General features: G+C 46.8%; 1 protein-coding gene and 1 pseudogene across 1 annotated transcript; one reads left to right on the top strand and one right to left on the bottom strand.

Annotated features, from left to right (window-relative positions):
- Positions 1–1,382: 1,382 nt before the first annotated feature.
- On the bottom strand, positions 1,383–15,461 carry rnf130 (ring finger protein 130). The gene is made up of 9 exons (XM_086222433.1): positions 12,994–15,461; positions 11,383–11,670; positions 10,460–10,651; positions 8,347–8,597; positions 6,750–6,821; positions 6,589–6,671; positions 6,400–6,496; positions 5,951–6,140; positions 1,383–5,872 (listed from the first exon to the last, which is right to left on the bottom strand). Exons 2-9 carry the CDS (start codon positions 11,642–11,644, stop codon positions 5,763–5,765), a joined length of 1,257 nt encoding a protein of 418 aa, XP_086078559.1. The 5' UTR covers positions 11,645–11,670; positions 12,994–15,461; the 3' UTR covers positions 1,383–5,762.
- LOC147251617 (proteinase-activated receptor 4-like) lies at positions 14,117–17,669 on the top strand (annotated as a pseudogene).
- Positions 17,670–20,278: the final 2,609 nt, after the last annotated feature.

The following is a 20,278-nucleotide window of genomic DNA, read 5'->3' as shown; positions in this document are numbered from 1 at the left end:
CAAAAGAACAATGCAGAAATTATAAGCAAAATGATGTTGCTTTATGGGTGGCCTGGTGGAGCAGTGGTCCTCACTGTGGCCCCCCAGCAAGAAGGTTGTGGGTGGAGCCCCGGCTGCAGCACGGGGTCTTTCTGGGTGAGTCTCCATGTTCTCCCTGTTCCTGCTGGGTTCTCTCTGGTACTCCAGCTTCCTCCACAGTCCAAAGACATCAAGAGGGACCAGGTTAATCCAGACTCTAAATTGACCGTAGGCGTGGCTGGGAGAGCCAATGGTTGTCTGTCTCTATGTGTTGGCCCTGCCATGGACTGGTGACCCATTTGATGACCAGAATGTCCAGAGTGATTGTAATGAAAGCTGAACTGTGGTGGAGGAACTCTTGACCTAGAATTGAACTGTCAATCACTGAATCAGTTAGCAGAGGTGATGGTTGGCAGTGACAGTGTTTCTTAGCCAATAGGAGCTTCACTCAGACCACCAGCAGGTCCAGTGTGTTCTGCAGTTGGTGGAGAACAACTGACTTTCACTCCCACGAGATCACTGCAGTTTGTGCAGGTGGGTCTTCAGCTCCAGTCAGATAACATTCTACCCATCATGCAATGCACTCAGCAACATGGGGAATTGCATCGTTCTCTCAAACAAGCCTATTTCCTTATTTAATATCTGATTGAAATTACATCATCTCAGACATCTGTGTTATGAAGATGATTGGAAAGACAAGCATTTTAAACAGATCAGTTTCATTGATTCTTAATTGTTGTAACTCCTTGTCAGACTTTTAGATATAAATTATCAGACGTGTTATTGATCCTGATCATTGATATTGATCTACATCTATTTACTGCAATCTAGGGACCCCCACGGCTCCTCAAGAGTCTTTGGCTCTGTCCTCATCAGGGAAACACTTCTATTTCACTGGAATAAAACAGGTTCACAAATTTTCACAAGGACTTCCAACCCCCAAACCACTCAAGTAGCTTTTAAAATGATTTGCCTTTAGGGATGAAAAGTCAGTTGGCATGTTAAAGGCAATAAGGAGTCTTTAATGACACAGTTAGGACACAGTGCCAGAGGCAGTCAAACAGTGAACCGAAGCACAACATGCATCTTCCTCCTGTGACATCATCAGAGACGAGAACACAAAGAGGCCGAAGCTGCAACTCCTGCATGATGTCATGAGGTCACCTCAGAGATGATAATGATCTTGGCTGACCAGATGACGTAGATATATTCATATTTGTATATTTGTGTGTTGTTGATTTTATTATATATATATATATATATATATATATATATATATATATATATATATATATATATATATATATATATATATATATATATATGCAGCCTCCCTCTGCTTCGCTGCAGCGCTGCAAACCCTCATCCTTCTCTCAGGGAGCTTCATGATGTCATCACCTGAAATGGTTTCCCCTCTCAGGTTCACCTTGTCAGGGTTCAGTGGAGGAGTTTCCTGCCTTCTTCCTGGTTGGGAGCATCAGTTGAGCTGAGCAGAAGTCAGGCTGCTCCCCAGCTGACAGCTCTGTTTGACCACTGCTAGAATTCATGTCATGGCAGGAACCATCAGCTCAGTAGAGAGGAGCCACGTCCATCAGTGCTCTAAGACCTGAAGGTCACTCAGTCCAGGAAACTGGAAAAACTTTGAATGCGTCCCCGAGTGCAGTCGTAAAAACCATCAAGCGCCACGATGAAACCGGCTCACATGAGGACGGCCCAGGAGAGGAAGACCAAGAGTCTCCTCTGCTGCTGAGGAGGAGTTCATCCCAGTCCCCAGCCTCAGGAACCACCAGTTAACAGCTCCTCAGACTGGAGCCCAGATGAACGCCTCAGAGTTCTGGTAGCAGACACGTCTCTGCACCAACGGTTCAGAGGAGACGGCGCCAATCAGGCCTTGATGGTCCAACAGCTGCTAGGAAACCACCACCCAGGAGAAGCAACCAGCAGAGGAGGTTTGTTTGGACCAGAACCACAAGGAGTGGACATGAGACCAGATGACATCTGGGCTTTGGTCTGATGAGTCCACATTTGAGATCTTTGGTTCCACCGCCGTGTCTTTGTGGGACACAGAAAAGATGGAGGGACGTCTCTACATGCATGGTTCCCAGCGTGAAGCATGGAGGAGGAGGTGTGATGGGGGGGGGGGGGGCTTTACTGAACCAACATGGCTGCCACAGCGTCCTGCAGCAACACACCATCCCATCCCGTCTGCGTTTAGTTGGACCGTCAAGATGTTTCAGCAGGACGACGACCCAAACACACCTCCAGGCTGTGTGAGGGCTACTTGACCAAGAAGGAGAGTGATGGAGGGCGGCCCAGGTGACCTGGCCTCCAGTCACCTGACCTGAACCCTGTCCAGATGTTTGGGATGAGATGGAGCGCAGAGTGAAGGCCAAAGGACCAACAAGTGCTCAGCACCTCTGGAACTCCTTCAAGACTGTTGGAGAACCGTTTCAGGTGATGACCTCATGAAGCTCAAGGAGAGAACGCCAAGAGTGAGCAGAGCAGGAGTCAGAGGGAGGCTGTTTAGAAGAACCTAGAACGTAGAACCTGCTGGAGTTCTTTCACGCTTTGTTGAGTACAGAATTCCAGATGTGTTCATTCATAGTTTTGATGCCTTCAGGGAGAACCGACAATGTAAAAGTCATGAAAATAAAGAGAAACCAGTAAAAGGAGAAGGTGTGTCCAAACGTTTGACTGGTAGTGTGTGTGTATATACGTACACACAAACAGACACACACACACACGTCCCTTTACAAGGAAGCTTAAGATCACTTGCAATGACTTTAAAGGAGCGGTCCCACCTCTCCACTGATGGACTGATTCAATGATTGCCAGGTGAGTTTGAGGGTCAAGAGTTCAAAAATGTTTGGTTTCCATTTTCACAGTGTGTGAGACTCAAAATGCATGAAACCACACATTCAAGCTGAACAACCTTTCATAATTTTATGTGCAATGTTGCATTTTCATTGATGAGCAAACAAAATCTCCAACCACCAAAACTGAAAACAGTTCAAGTTCAGATCGTTTGCTAACAAGGTCGTATCAGACACAGCTGCCGTTGCCGGAAGATGTTCTTCTACTTTTAGGAAGTGAGCTCACAGTTTCCCTGTGCTTCAAGCCCTTGTGCTAAGCTAACAGTTTCCCTCTGCTTATAGTCTTTGTGCAAAGCTACACTAACAGTTTCCACTGTTTGCGGTCTGGGCAAAATGGAACAGCTGGGTATGCAGTTTGCTAAGCTTAGCATAGTGAATGTCTCAGAGCAGCAAGCAAGTCTGTCCAACTATCTGCAATTTTTTTGTGATGCCGTGATAAAAAAAAAGTTTAGTATATTATGACATCATGATGATATCAGAGCTGCAGCTGATCAAATACAACATTTTACTGACATTAAAAATCATATTGGAGCTTTAATGGTGTGATAAGCTCATATTTTTCATTGGTGACACCAAGCACGTTTGTCAAGCTGCATCGAACTTTCTGTCATGACTCTGATTGGAATTCCATTAAAAAAAACCAGCATTTTTAAAAGGTGTGAGCTTATTGTCATGGCAACAGACTTGACAAATAATGAATTTATACATTCATACTTATGGTGATATTGTTTCTTTGGTATCATTTACAATTATTTTCACAGTTCACCCAAAGATACAGATCCAGATACATGCCAAGTTAGGTTTCTGTTTGAGATGGAACCTTTTATTAACTTCATTGTTTAGCAGATCACATCTCAACTTTCTGATGTCTGAAGCCATCCAAGTGAAAACAGCTGTAAACGTAACAATGTTGATCATGAAACATTCCAGTCCAGGTAGAAATGGGGTCCACCTCAAGCGTCGCACAGCATTTTCTACGTTGTGACCCTGAGACCCTAAAGCCATGTTCTAATGATCACCCTAATTGGATTGGAGGGACTGGGACCCTTGGATGCCTCCCTGAGGAACACAAAGCATTCCAGGATAGAAAGAAACTTTGGACCACTCCTTTAAATCATTGTCTTTACACAGAAACATATTTTTTGCTACAGGAAAACACCATTGTTACATGATTGTTTCATCTAGAATCCCTACACAGGATCTGAATCTAGGTCTCCCTCCAGTTCTGGTCTCACAAAAAGGAGGGACCAGCTCAGCTTCATGTATAATCATCCAGCCCCAAAGTGTTTGCTGGACTTTAGATGAGTTGGATCGCTCAGGTTCAGAGAAAACCCCCCAACTGAAGGCAGAAGCTAAGGACACGCATGCATGACTACTGAGAGGTCATTGTTCAGATGAGTCCTTGTTAGGGTTGGTCATCATTAGGGTTAGTCCTTGTTCGGGTTGGTCATCATTAGGATTAGTCCTTGTTAGGGTTGGTCATCATTAGGGTTAGTCCTTGTTAGGGTTGGTCATCATTAGGATTAGTCCTTGTTAGGGTTGGTCATCATTAGGGTTAGTCCTTGTTAGGGTTGGTCATCATTAGGATTAGTCCTTGTTAGGGTTGGTCATCATTAGGGTTAGTCCTTGTTAGGGTTGGTCATCATTGGGGTTGGTCATCATTAGGGTTGGTCATCATTAGGATTAGTCCTTGTTAGGGTTGGTCATCATTAAGGTTAGTCCTTGTTAGGGTTGGTCATCATTGGGGTTGGTCATCATTAGGGTTGGTCATCATTAGGATTAGTCCTTGTTAGGGTTGGTCATCATTAGGGTTAGTCCTTGTTAGGGTTGGTCATCATTAGGGTTGGTCATCATTAGGGTTAGTCCTTGTTAGGGTTGGTCATCATTGGGGTTAGTCCTTGTTGGGCTCAGTCCTTGTTAAGTTCAGTCATCATTTGGGATGGTCATTGTTGGGGGGCGTTGTTATCGTTGGTCCTTGTTTGGGTTTGTCATCACTGAAGTCGTTCCTTGTTAGGCTCGTCCCATTAGGCTCGTCCCGTTAGGCTCCATCAACAATAGGGTTTACCATCACACATTGTTAAAAAGAATGAAATTATGAGCAATGGCACAGATGCTGTTCTACCCTTGATGCAAAAATAGCTGAAACATGGATTTTCTGTCAATTGTCTTCAAAGAATCACAAGGTGACCCAGCTCAGAACCTGTACTCAGACTATTTTGGTGGAAAGTGGCATAAAGAAATTTTTTTTTTAGAACCCTAGAACCTTTTTAAGAGTTTGGAAATGGTCCAAGAAGCTCCAGAGACATTTCCAAAGACACCGGAACCTTTCAAGGAACCTTTGCCTAGACCAAAGAACCCTAAGAGAGTTTTCCAGGATCTATGTTAGGGAGTTTTTCTAAGAACCCAGGATTCTTTTCCCAGGAACCATTTCAAGAACTCAGAAACATTTGGAACTCTTCACAGGATCATATTCACCTCTCAGAACAATAATCCAAGGGCCCCTTTACTGTCCCATAAAAAAAGTCTTGGAACCTTTATGGAGCCTGGGGCCTTTTCCATGAAAATGAACTTTTTACAGACTGAAGGACATTTTCCAAGCAACTTCAGAGGAACTCTAGATCATTTTCAAAGAACCAAGGGAACAACCAAGTTCCATTTGCTAAGGAAAGTAGTCCAAGTTCTGGCATTTATGTCTCTAAAAGTGTTCCTCTATTTCTCTTCTTCAGGAGAAATAAAACACAAACCTAAACAGAGATCCAGAGTTCAGTCTGATGGAATAAATAATCAGGGGTCTGTTCAGGTCCCTTTCAGACCCCTGATATCAAACACTCATCCATTCATCGGCAGGGGTCGTAACCATAACGATGAACCTCAGGACTTGTTGTCATCATAGAGGTCAAGAGAGGCCTGGATGTCCTGCATCTCCATCTCACAGACCACACTGCGAGGAGACATCGAGTTCCTGTTGAAAAAGTGACCGCCTGAGGTCATGAAGAGAACAAGAGTGAGACACCACCACAACAATCATCCAGAAATAAACAGCAGAGCTGTTTACTTACTGGTCACAGCAATGGTGATGTCAACAGGTGTCCTTGAAGGGGCCTCAGGGTGGGGGGGGTTGAGCGGCTCCAGGCTAATAGCTGGCTGGCTGCTGTCGCTCAGTGATGCCCCCCTCTGGCTGCTGGATGGCTGACTGACACCCAGACGCTCCACGTCTAACACCACAGTGTCCACACAGGGAAGACTGGTCTGTTGTCATAGCAACACATTAGTTGTTTTAATCAGGTGGGATTTAATAGAACCATCAGCAATGACTCATCATAACCATTGGTTTACTATTGTTTAAATCAGTGATTACTCATTGAACAATCATTGATGACTCATCTTAACCATCAATGTGTTGTTTTCATGAAGCTTATCAACAATCATGTGTCAGGGACCGGGAATGTCGAACACGCTGCATTAATAAAAATGAATTGAGATGTTGCTTTAATCATTGGTGACATACCATGATGCCTAGAGCTTTCAGGATGTTGAGTTTACACATGGGACAAATGCAGTGCTCGTTCAGCCAGGGGTCCACACACACCTTGTGGAAGACATGCCTGCGCACACACACACAGACACACACACACGATGACATCATGTGACCAAGCAGGTACAGTACAAATGTAGAATTTATGTATTTCATACTCACTTGCAGGGAAGGATGCGAACCACATCATTTAGCTGGTACGCTTCAATACACACTGCACAGTGGTTAAAATCTGGATCTGTTTCCTGGCACACACACAAATGAGTCAGATTCCCACATGGGTCTTACCGCAGACACACCACGAAGAGGACGCAAGTGGTTACCTTGTCTCCTTTCTTCACTGTCCTGGTGGTCAGTTTTCCGATAGCTTTCTTGGCTGCATCACCGAGGCGACGCTGATGGAGACACGACAGATTACTGCAAGAACACGCTTGAACATGTGGTTTACATGCTAAAGACAGAGACACAACAGTGATGATCGGCCAAAGTCTGTGTTCCCCAAAAAATAACATTGCTATTGTATATTGTAGTGTAGTATATGGCGTTCCACTGAAGTATATTTAATTAACCAATATATAGAACATCACATTACAGTATATTACGTCATGACGCGGTGTATTCTACTACACCGTAACGCATTACTTTAGAATTATAGTATAACCTACAGATTAGCTGTGTGTTAGCCTGCTAGTGGTGGACAGTGTTTGGGTAGTTACCCAAAGAAAGAAATGCATTACACATTACTAGTTACGTTTTATAAAAGAAGTAACGCTTTTCTAAATTACTCAATACTTAAATAATCAGTTCACACTGCTAATTGCACTAGTTTGGGGTGAATCTGGAACATCACCTGAGATTCACTGTAATTTATTTGCCAATTGAAAATGTAAAGTTCAGAACATAAAGAGGCCAAACTCAAGAGAGCTCTTGGTGGTGTCGGCTTGCTCTCGGTGTTGCCACAGCAGCTCGCTTTGTGTGAACATGTTGCTTGTGCTTGGAGAGAATCCGATGTCGTGTTTGTGGCCTCGGCACTGTTTACTCTTTACTGTCACAGTCTTTTGCCAATTCAAAGCAGTGTGAACATCTCCATTCCTCAAAGATGTTTTTAGCAACTCTGCCATCTCATTTCGTCACTTTCTCTGCGGTCTCGATCACCAGAGTCATAGTCAAGTTATTTACCTGAGGTCTGACAGGTGTTGCACGAAAATGCATGCAAAGGGACATCTGATTTGTTTTCCTATCCTGTTATGCGGATAGTTGCAGGACTTGAAGTAACGCAAGTACCGAGGTGATGAACATGTTAGCCTGTTAACTCCGTGTTAATGTAATAGGGTTAGAAATAACCTCAATCATGAATTCCTGATAAATTGATGTGCTGGTCCATATGTATATAGTTTTGAAGCCACCTGGTGGGTTAATAGTGCAACTGCAAGTTTAGTGTTCCTTTTGGCACACCATACATCCCTCTGCAGAGAAAAGAACTTCTGAACTGGTGGTGAGTCCACGAAAGCCACATTGTGGACCGTATGTTTATGTGTAATGCTTCTTGAGTGTTGTAGAAACTATCAGTGGCATGCACTTTGACTGTAAGCACTTCTACATGTATGTGGAAAGTTACAGATGTTTCTATGCAGAAATAATAACTTTATGAAGGTGTGTCTGGTGGCATGCCAAGCTAAGAAAAGCTAGCTAGGTAGCTTGTCCGTTGGCATGAGGATTTCTTGGAATTATTTTGGGTGATAACTTTTATCTTCTGTGTTACACAGACCCGAATGCCGCTGTGTTGTCTTTATACCAGAATAAAAAAAAGGAAGCCACTGAGAGCCGTGAGAGCAAGTCGTGTGTGGCCGTTCCATTCTTCCTGCACCTTCACATCCACAGACAGACATGACCAGTTACAGAAGCCTGAGTGCACGTTACCTGGCTGCGGTCGCGGGCGCTGCTGTAGCGGATCTTCTGGATGAAGTAGAAGACAAGCCAGGCTGATGAGATGATCATGAGGACAATGAAGGAGATGGAGACGAAGACTAGTGAGCCTCGGTTGATGTTCTTGGTGGGACTGCGTTGACCCACTGACACGGTGACCAGAACTGTCAGGTTCCGGTCCAGGTGGGTCAGGATCTCTTTACCATACGACTCTGTGATCATCACAGCCACCATGTCCCCAGTTCCTGCACAGACCAACAGAACCTGATACACAGCAGGACCAAGAACATTTACTGAGACCAGGACCAGAAACCTCAGCTAACAGAAGAAAACCTTTAATTTAAACCACAAATCCAGCAAAAAAGATTTGTGGTTCATAGACGGATGTTGGTTCCAATGTTCTAACAGTTTCAATAACACACACACTCAATACAAACTTATACACAAAATCATACAGACACACAATGACACGCACGCACACACACACACACACACACACACACACACACACACACACAGGGATGCAGGGTTCCTGTTGGTTCCTAGAGTTCTAGCAGTAGAATGGAGCCAGAGCCTTCAGCTATCAGGCTCCCCTCCTGTAGAACCGTCTCCCAGTTTCAGTCCAGGACCCAGACCCCCTCTCTAGGTTTAAGAGCAGACTTAAGACCTCCTTGTTGATCAGGCTTATAGTCAGGACTGCTTAGGCTGGCCCTTAGACCTGCTGCTATAGCCTCAGACTGCTGGGGATCTCCCATGATGCACTGGGCTTCTCTCTCCTCCTCCTGTCCTCAGACGTGTTACTGACTCCTCTTCTTCTCCAGAGCCTTCAGGCTCCCACATCTCAAGCATCTCAGCTCAAGCTGCCACCCTGAGTATCAGTATTAGTACAAGTAGTATTTATATCAGTAATCTCAATACTGTACTAGCATTAGCATCAGCATTCTGTTTGCTACCATATTATTGTGCATATTATGCTGGAATTGATTGCTTGTTTTGAATCTCCATCCCTCCATCCACCCATCCCTCCCTCCATCCATCATCCCTCCATCCACCCATCCATCCCTCCAGCCATCATCCCTCCATCCACCCATCCACCCATCCATCCACCATCCCTCCATCCACCCATCCATTCATTATCCCTCCATCCACACATCCATCCATCATCCCTCCATCATCATCTATCCCTCCATCCACACATCCATCCATCATCCCTCCATCATCCCTCCATCATCATCTATCCCTCCATCCACACATCCATCCATCATCCCTCCATCATCCCTCCATCATCATCTATCCCTCCATCCACACATCCATCCATCATCCCTCCATCATCATCTATCCCTCCATCCACCCATCCCTCCATCCACCCATCATCCCTCCATCCACCCATCTATCCATCATCCCTCCATCCACACATCCATCATCCCTCCATCCATCATCCATCCCTCCATACACCCATCCATCCATCCCTCCATCCACCCATCATCCCTCCATCTTCCCCCTCTCCTCCTGTTCAGGGTGGTGGGGGTGGAGCCTATCCCAGCAGCCTTCCCCCTGGACAGGTCACCAGTCCATGGCAGGGCCAACACATAGAGACAGACAACCATTGGCTCTCCCAGCCACGCCTACGGTCAATTTAGAGTCTGGATTAACCTGGTCCCCTCTTGATGTCTTTGGACTGTGGAGGAAGCTGGAGTACCAGAGAGAACCCAGCAGGAACAGGGAGAACATGGAGACTCACCCAGAAAGACCCCGTGCTGCAGCCGGGGCTCCACCCACAACCTTCTTGCTGGGGGGCCACAGGGAGGACCACTGCTCCACTGTGCCGCCCCTGTTTTCAACCTGTAGCTGTGATTATTGGTGGTTAGTTGCTGTTACTGTTTGTTGTCTTTTCCTTCCAGCCTGTTCATGTCCTCATCTGTCCATCATTGTCTTCCCTTTTCTCTGCCTCTTCTCTGTCTTTGTCTCTGTCCTCCATCTCTCTCTCGGTCTCTCTTTTCTGTTTCTGTCTCTTATCCATCTTTGTCTCTGTCCCTGTCCTCTGTCTCTCTCTCTCTCCCCCTCCTTTCTCTCGCGCCCTGTCTCAGGGTAAGCATGTGACTCTGACCTTCATGTCCCATCTTCACTGTCTTGTCGGTGGAGTTGTTGTAGACAAGGACGGCAGTGGCGTTGAAGGCAGCAGCCTTCAGTATCTTCTCTTTGAAGGTGCAGTTTCCTCTTTGCAACAGCGCCACCCAGTGGACGTTCCGGGGAGGAGCCAGGAAGCGAGTGTTGGGGTCACAGCCCTGCCGGTCCACCACTGAGGAGACAGCCAAAGTTACTAGAACTATTGATTACTGATTAACGTGCTGACACATGTAATGTCTGGGTCTGACGCCAGATGAGGAGCGACATTCCAAACTCCCATCAGTCACATGACACCATGTCCAACTTCCTGTTGCTGATCTGATCACAATTTTCAGAAAACCATCATTATCAAAGTTTTTTTTGTCATCATGGTGACAGACCTGTCAAATCTTCAATTCATACACTGTTCAAATTGTCACAGCAGTGATGTCACAGCAGTGATGTCACAGCAGCAGTGAACAGCAGTATCAGCAGCTGCAGTGTCCTTGGACAGTCGGACTGTAATCTGACTCCAGAGAGACGCTGCGACCTTCAGCGGTCTGGAAGCATCAGAAGCTCTGCAGCGTCTCTCTGGTTGCACGCTGCATGCTGCACGCCGCCTGCTGCACGCCGCCTGCTGCACGCCGCCTGCCCCTGCAGCTGCATCAGTATGTGTGACCGAAGGCACAACCACTTCCACTACCGGGTGATTGAAGAGAAGAAGGGTTACAGTTACATCGCCTGCGTCCCTGGAGTTTACAGGGCCCTGCACCCCCAGAAACGTTTCATTGACACGCGCCATCGACGATGCACGTTAACACAAATAACCTAAATACCTAAATCGCTCATTACATTTGTGGGGCCAGCTTCAGTCTGTCACGCCACACATATCCAATGGTATTAACTAATGACAACAAAGTTTACCTCCATGATGCGGCGATGGCGCGATGACCACACCCCTGGTGTCCACCTTGGGGGAGTTCTGTCCATATGTCCCCTCTTCGCTGCTCATCATGTGGACAGCATTTCCTTTGCTGTCCAGCACTGTTGCGTTCACAGTGGCACTAACATACTCCTCCAGCACCAAGGTCCTATCAGAGCGAGCCGCCATCAGCAGGACAGCCTGGACCAGGACCAGGACCAGGACTGATGGTACACGGTGATAAGTCCACCTCAGGGACACCATATTGCTCTCTTAGGCCTTGTTACAACCTGGAGGAAAAAGAAATGTCTTTAGAACCAGAGTTCATCCAAAGTCTGAGGCTTGTCATCGCGTCTCCCCTGTAGGTCTCCAGCTGTCCCCCATCTCACTGTTATGGGCAGTCGGCCATGAATGACACCAATCCGTTAACCACAAGATGGTGTTCTGTCACCCGTCCTCGCCTCAAACCAGCACGCCGCCACCGTGGTATTAAAACCAGCACGCCGCCACCGTGGTATTAAAACCAGCACGCCGCCACCGTGGTATTAAGACCCACAGCAACATGTCTTGTCTCCTCTGATGGTTCTACTGTCTCACCTGCTGCTGTGAGGACACGTCATTGTGATGCTAACGCTAGCTGCTAATAAGCAGCTGGTTGGTCTGAAGAGTCAAACTGACACATCAGCTGATATTTACTGACTACAGTTTTTTTTATTGAATAATAAACAAAAACATAACAAAACAAATGCTACATTTACTGCAACTGTGTTAAGAAAACTTAAAGAAATAAAGTTCTGTTGTTGATGGCGGCTGTTGTCATGACAATGAGACACTGTCTGACTGGACTCCTCCTATTTGTTTTTGTTCAGCTACTTTTGGTTTTTAATAACCAACTTCCAAGAAGTTTTGGAATTTTTGACCGAAAAAAAAGAAGAGATTATAGGTGCTGATGTCACCCTGACAACTTTGGGACTAAAATAACCACAAATGTAAATCTCCTTTATGTACAGTCGTTGAGTCCCAGTCAGCCCAAAGCTGAGCCCAGGCATCCCCTTCTGTCCCACGATGTGTCTTTTGTATTTGAACATGTTTGCATCCTTCAATATGAGTGTCTTTCCAGTAGGTTAAAGTTTGTCCCGATGCCTCTGTTAACTACGTCTCCAGGGCCTGTGTCCTCTGGTGATCAGTCACCAGACTCAAATGTCTCCCTGTCACCAAACATGATTACAGATGATTCTGAATATTCTGTCAGTGTATGTCCTCTAGAGGTTTTTTTGTCCTTCCGTCTTTTCTATTCCACTTTATGTGGTTTGTCCTACAATGTCCCAGTCAGTCCCCAAATCTCGTTCTGCCCCTCTGTCGTCTTCCTCTCTGTTTTGTTTATGTCTCCCTGAGTCCTCCAAGCTCTTCTTCGTGTCCCAGCCTGTGCTTCCTGTCCCTTTCTCGGGCTGTGGAGGACATACAGCATCAGGACACATCTGTCTGTCTGTCGATCATCACCAGGCCAACATCTAAACGCTAACACGTCATGCCTCCAGTCGTTAAAACCCACTGAACATTCAGAGCTCCGTTAAATGTAGGCAGCACCGTGACTCAGTGTCTTTGTCACCTACCGTAAAGCGGCGGACGGAGAAGCAGATTCGCGATGAAGCGGCCCCGCTGCCGCAGCTTAACTCCCGTCTGCTGCTCCGCCGTTGTCGCGGGCAATCTCCGGGGTCCGGGGAGCTACGGTGCAGGATCCCGGTGTTTTAATCAGGCTTCCGTCCCCGCTGGTGGTCAGACGGTGCGTAGGCTCGAGCTCCGTCTCTCGGTTTGTCAACGCGCAGGCGCAGAAATACAGCAAGGCAGACAGGCTCGTGAGTAATACCTTGGATGCTTAGGTAGCGGGGGTTAGGAAGTGTCGCGAGAACTGCCGAAGTACTCGGTAGATGGTTGGATAGAAAAATAGACACAAGGACAGATAGATAGATGAATGGATGGATAGATAGTCAGATGGATAGAAGGATGGATAGATGATAGATAAAAGAATGGATGGGTAGACTGACAGATAGCAGGATGGATAAATGATAGATTAATTGATTGATATGTAATAGAAGGATGGATGGAAAGCTGAATGATGGATGATAGAATGACAGATAGAACCTGCTGTGCTCTGAGGTTCAGTATGTTGTCTCACGTTCCTTCTTCCTTGCGTTGTCATGGCAACAGCAGCAGCAGCTAGCGTGTGCTCCACCAGCAGACAGGAAGCCTGCGTTTCAGCTGCTGACGGCAGCAGGAAGGCAGGAAATGAGAGAATCCATTTTGTTCTTACATCAGCGACTTTGCCTCACAAACACAGGAGTTTCCTGCGTTGAGCTTTCATGTCATTGTCATGTGATATCATTGATCGGACCCCCGATAGGCTATCAATCAAAAATGAAACAAGTGATTAACATGAGAGCAGAAGTCAAAAGTCCATGTGCTTGTAATTGTCAAGGGTTCTCAATGTGGGATGGGGGGACCTTCAGGTGTCCCTGAGAGCCTTGCAGCTGGTCCTCAGCATCATGCACCATTAAGTTGGACTGTTCCACAAATGTTCCTTGTGTTTGGGAGTCCGGGCACACATTCACACTCTGGAGCGCGCACATCTGGACTCCATCAGCTGCTATGACAACTCAAACATACTCACAGCATCACATGACCAGGGACCAGGACCAGCTGCTGCAATCAACAGAAACTGGTTTGAGGGGAAAGAGACTGATGCGTTGGAGAACCTGAAGAAGGAAAGGGCAAGAAGAAGAAGACTAACTAAAAGAATAAAGAAGAAGATGAGGTTGTTCTCTGGGACTCTGGTCTTTGGGTCTCTGCTGGTACGTGTCTCCAGTGTCTTGTCATCTCCTCATCCTGCAGATGACTGTTCCAGCATGTCGGTCCGTAAGTTCGCTCTTCGCATCTTCTTACTGTGAGACTCCAAGGACAAACAATGACCTCATTTACAACAATCCCGTTTCTCAACATGGGTCAATGAAGACAGTTTGGAATATCCTGAATACAAATACTTCTTCAGGTGTTTCACAGATACTCCACAGATACTGAATTCTGCTTATGTTGTCAGTCTGGTCTAAATTGAATCTCTTTGGTCCTGAGCATTCCTGTAACGGCCATATTGGAATCATGGTCAGAGAATAATCTTGAATATTTCCCGAAACTTTGACGTTTTGCTTGATTGGCAAGTAGTGGCTCTTTTTTAGCTCAATAATGGCATGGCGATGATGACATCACTAACAACAGAACATGTAGTTCAGTGAAATCTCCTTGTTGTCTGTGATGGTCTCTCCTGGTCTCTCTGGGTCTCTGCAGGTCTCTGGGCCTTCAGGCTGAAGATGTCCTGTAACTTCTCAACACTCCATGAGAAGCAGCTGAAAGCGATCCAGGCTCTAACCACTGTCATCTACCTTCCAATTCTCTACCTGCCAGCCTTTGTTGTGGGTCTCACATCCAACCCAGTGGCTCTCTGGGTTCTGGTCTTCAGGACTAAGCAGTATCCGTCCACCATGCTGCTCATCAACCTGCCTCCTGCTGCTGGTGCTGCCATTCTGTATTGTGTACCACTTCACGGGAACCACTGGGAGCTGAGTGAGCCCTTCTGCTGCATTGTCATAGCAATGTTCTATTGGAACATGTGTGGGTCCATATTGTGTCTGGCACTGGTGGCTCTAGATCACTACATCGCTTTGGTCCAACCGTTTGCAGCTAAGACACAACGCACCAGTCAGATGTCTCTGCATATGACAGCGGTGATGTAGGCGGTGGTGCTGGCCGCCATGCTGCTACTAGTTTTAGGACCGATTCTCTTCCCTCTTTACATGCTCCCATTAGGTGACATAATCCAGAAGCACTCAATCAACTTCAACTGTTATGAGGACGACACACAACTCTACTGGTCGATGGAGCCAGACGACACAAGCCAGTTTACTAATCTGCTAGACTGCCTGAAAGACATGAAATCCTGGATGTCTTCTAACTTCTTACTGCTAAATTCAGATCAAACTGAGGTCATCATGTTTGGACCTGAACCCCTCAGGGACACCTCTCTAACCAGATCACTACTCTAGATGACATCACCCTGACCCTGAGGACAACTGCAAGGAACCTTGGAGTCATTTTTGACCAGGACCTTTCCTTCAGCTCCCACATAAATCATGTGACCAGGACCGCCTTCTTCCACCTGCAGTATCACTAAGATTAGGAACATCCTTTCCCAGAGTGATGCTGAGAAACTGGTGCATGCATTTATCACTTCTAGGCTGGACCACTGCAACTCTCTCCTGTCAGGATGTCCCAACAACTCCCTAAAGAGTCTCCAGCTGGTCCAGAACGCTGCAGCCAGGGTTCTGACAGGAGTTAGAAGAGAGAACACATCTCTCCACTTTAGCTTCTCTCCTTCCTGTAGGATCTAGAATCCACTTCAAAATCCTTCTGCTGACTCATCAGGCTCTCAATGATGAAGCTCCATCCTCTGAAAGAACCCATTAGTCCCTCCTGTCCCACCAGAGCACTCCGCTCCCAGAATGCAGGTCTGTTAGTGACTCCCAGTATCTCTAAACCAGACTGGGAGGTGGAGCCTTCAGGTACCGGTTCCTTTACTGTGGAAGCAGCATCTCTCCATGGGTCAGAGAGGCAGACACTCTGACTACTTTTAAGTCCAGGCTTAAGACCTTCCTCTATGACAGAGCCTTCAGTCAGGCCTGGTTCAGGTAGTTCTGAACCATTGATAGCTATGCTGCTACAGGCTGAGACTGCTGGGGGACACATCAGGTTACATGGAGCCCTCCCCTCCCCTCCCCTCCTCTCCTCTCCTCTCCTCTCCTCTCCTCTCCTCTCCTCTCCTCCTTGGTGTCTCTCAGTCTCTCTGTGTTTCCTCAGATCCACCAGAGCTCCAGCCGCCGCCTGCATCGCCCCCCTACCCCCCCCCCCCCATTTTATCCCCTACTTTTACACCGGCCTGCGCTCCCCTTCCATGAACCAGTCTACCATCCAGTCCCCCATCAAGCTGGCTTGCTCTCCCTGCCTCCCCTCCCATGAACCAGTCTACCATCCAGTCCCCCATCAAGCTGGCTTGCTCTCCCTGCCTCCCCTCCCATGAACCAGTCTACCATCCAGTCCCCCATCAAGCTGGCTTGCTCTCCCTGCCTCCCCTTCCAGAAGCTTCCTTCTTCAACTGTTATTAACATTTCCATGTTTCCTCCATTCTGTGTTATAAACTGTTTTCTTGTCTGTACCAACATCTCCTGTCCGTCTGTCCCTCCTGGTGAGGGATCCTCCTCCCCTCCTCACCCTGAGGTTTCTCCCATTTTTCCCTGTTCAAGGTTTTCTATGGAGTTTCTCCTCAGTCGATGTGAGGCTCTGAGGGCAGAGGATGTTGTTATGATGCCATGAAGCCTGGAGACAAACTGGTGGTGAAAACAGGCTACAAAGAAAACTGCCTTGCCTTGCATATGACCACGCCATCTGAGTGACCTACTGGTGCTGGTGGTGTTCATTGTCTGTCTGCTGCCAAGCAACATCCTCCTCTTGCTCACCTTATGCTGACAGCTCACAGGATGGAGATGGTGAGGACTTCTATGTTCCCTACATGGTTAGCTTTGCAGTTAGCACCTTCAACAGCTGTCTCAACCCCTTCATCTTCTATTACATATCGTTGGAGTTCCGGGAGAAGGCCAAGATCATGCTGTGTTGTCAGAGCAACTCTGGGGACAAACAATCATCTTTTCAGAACAACAGGTCATATTCATCATCGTCAGGCCTGAGGTCAGAGGTCACCATGATGTCTAAATCCAATCCCTGCAACACATCAGAGGCCTTGCTCTTTCATGGGGGTGCACACCAGTGGACAATTAAGAAGACCCATCCCACACATCAGTGGCATTCCCAAGTAGAGGCTGGCTGACAGGACTAACAACCCAAAAGTTTCTGTTGTGACACACAACGTTTAGGTCCCCAGCTGCATCAGATGCACCGCAATTAAAAAATCCTGATGTGTGACCACGGGAAGAATCAACCCCCAGCTCACTTGTAGCACTCGTATATTTTGCTTGTAGCATTTGCTACCCGGACCAAACGGCCACGTCAAAGAAGGGAGATAAACACATAAAAGCCCAACAATTAGTCAATGAGTCATGAAATAAAGATTATTAAGTCAAAACTCAGATTAAGGATGGCATGTTCCTGATATTGTCTGTATCAATTTTGATTTGACTGAAATTTGCAGTTCATCTCCACACACCAAGTATAAAAAACAAAAAGTACACGACAGGGACACTCGATGGTGTTAGCAGAGAATAATATTAGATATCATAAAGAAAACTATCTCAAAGGCAATGACACCAGCAGGAGGGTTGAGAAAGGGTGTCAATTCTACAATTCTACAATTCTACAATTTCATTTAGCAGACACTTTTGTCCAAAGCGACGTACAACACAAGCAAGAATTTAGACTTGGGGCTTCAACCCCAATAGTACATTGCCAACACTGCACTGAAGGAAAATGTGTTCTGGCCTATAATTCCCACATGGAACATGACGCAATCCAAAACATTAAATCCAAACGTTCTCTGACATGAGATGAATCTGGTGAAATACGACATGACCCAAATTGCTTGGAAAAAACAACAATCAAAAAACTACAAAGTTGCCAAAAAATCCAAACCAACTTCTTCAACTGGTCCCAGGTTCTATGGCTGATGTGCACCAAACTTTGCACATATGATCAAGAGATAGTCATGACAAAATGCAAAGTTATTTGATATCATTTAAACTGCAATCGTTATAACCAATCTACTTCTTGTACATGCATTATAAACAGGAAGTGTTGTATACCTTCATAGCATTTGGTCGCACTCACATGGATGGTTGTCCAGACATTACAGATGAGCTGTTGAACATGCGTGCTAAAGTTTGTACAAATAGGTGGCGCTGTTGCATGAAACTGTGTGACACAAAAACATTTTTTCAACTAACTAGAACAAAACCTGGCAATCGTAATGAGTGGCCATCAAAAGAACAATGCAGAAATTATAAGCAAAATGATGTTGCTTTATGGGTGGCCTGGTGGAGCAGTGGTCCTCACTGTGGCCCCCCAGCAAGAAGGTTGTGGGTGGAGCCCCGGCTGCAGCACGGGGTCTTTCTGGGTGAGTCTCTATGTTCTCCCTGTTCCTGCTGGGTTCTCTCTGGTACTCCAGCTTCCTCCACAGTCCAAAGACATCAAGAGGGACCAGGTTAATCCAGACTCTAAATTGACCGTAGGCGTGGCTGGGAGAGCCAATGGTTGTCTGTCTCTATGTGTTGGCCCTGCCATGGACTGGTGACCTGTCCAGGGGGAAGGCTGCTGGGATAGGCTCCACCCCCACCACCCTGAACAGGAGAAGAGGGAGAACATGGAGGGAGGGAGGGATGGATGGATGGATGGATGAGGGATGGATGGATGGATGGAGGGATGGAGGGATGGAGGGATGGATGTGTTGCTTTCCAGACAGGAGGTGCTGGGTTTCTTGACAACAATCAGTCCTACCAGCATTCAGCTGCACTCAGTTGTTTCTAATGCCTCAGTGATTCTGTCAAAATTTGCCAAAACATCTGACTTGCATCCTGCTGGCTAGCGAAAGGTTCTCTACAATTCTACAATTCTACAATTCTACAATTTCATTTAGCAGACGCTTTTGTCCAAAGCGACGTACAACACAAGCAAGAATTTAGACTTAATAAAGGAAAAGCCCATAGGAAGCGCAAAGGTGCTTCAGTTGTGATTTGGTCACAGGTACTGCCATCTAGTGGCAGAAGAAGTGTCGCCCCCCCCCTCCCTTTTTTTTTTTGGACAAACATACAACATGACACAACACAGTTAGTGCTACATAATCACTAAGTGCTGGGTCTTGGACCCTCTGACTGATTCTACCCCAAAGAGGAGCAGAGTCAGGTTCAGTGCCTCGGTGCTCTCTGAACAGTTGAGTCTTCAATTGTCTCTTAAAAGTAGAAAGGGACTCAGCAGGACGCACAGAGTTCGGTAGTTGGTTCCACCATTTGGGAACAACAGAAGAGAAGAGTCTGGCTAGGGATTTGGAGCAGCGCTGGGCTGGAAGCACCAGGCGTCTTTGGCATGCAGAGTGTAGTGGGCGAGAAGGAGAGTAGACCTGGATCAGGGATTCCAGGTAGGCTGGAGCCGTTCTTGTGATTGTTTCGTAAGCCAAGAGAAGTGCCTTGAATTTGATCCTGGCTGCCACTGGAAGCCAGTGAAGAGAAACCAGCAGCGGGGTGACATGTGCCCTTTTGGGCTGGTTGAAGACCAGACGTGCTGCTGCATTCTGGATCATCTGCAGAGGCTTGAATGAGCCTGCAGGGAGGCCTGCCAGAAGAGAGTTGCAGTAGTCAATGCGTGAGATGACAAGAGCCTGAACCAGAATCTGTGTGGTCTGTTGGGTCAGGAAGGGTCTGATCTTCCTGATGTTGTAAAGGGCATAACGGCAAGACCGAGAAACTGAGGCCACATGAACCTTAAAGGTCAGCTGGTCATCAATCATGACACCCAGGTTTCTGGCTGAGTTTGTTGGCACAAGTAGGCTCGAGTCAAGTTGGACACTAACCTGAGGCTGAACAGATGGACAAGCTGGAAAGACCATAAGTTCAGTCTTAGAGAGATTCAGTTGAAGGTGGCGTTCCTCCATCCATGTGGAGATATCAGCCAGACACGCTGATATACGATCTGAGACCGTTCTGTCATCAGGTGGAAAAGAGAGGAGAAGCTGAGTGTCGTCAGCATAACAGTGGTAGGAGAAGCCATGGGAGCGGATCACTGCACCAAGTGAGGTGGTGTACAGAGAGAAGAGAAGGGGACCAAGCACTGACCCCTGAGGAACCCCAGTCG

This window comes from Aulostomus chinensis, chromosome 13 (assembly GCF_037954235.1).
Source record: "Aulostomus chinensis isolate RoL2024-O1b breed Wild chromosome 13, RoL_Achi_v1.0, whole genome shotgun sequence".
NCBI classification, from domain to species: domain Eukaryota; kingdom Metazoa; phylum Chordata; class Actinopteri; order Syngnathiformes; family Aulostomidae; genus Aulostomus; species Aulostomus chinensis.
This window is presented reverse-complemented; position numbering and strand designations above follow the sequence as displayed.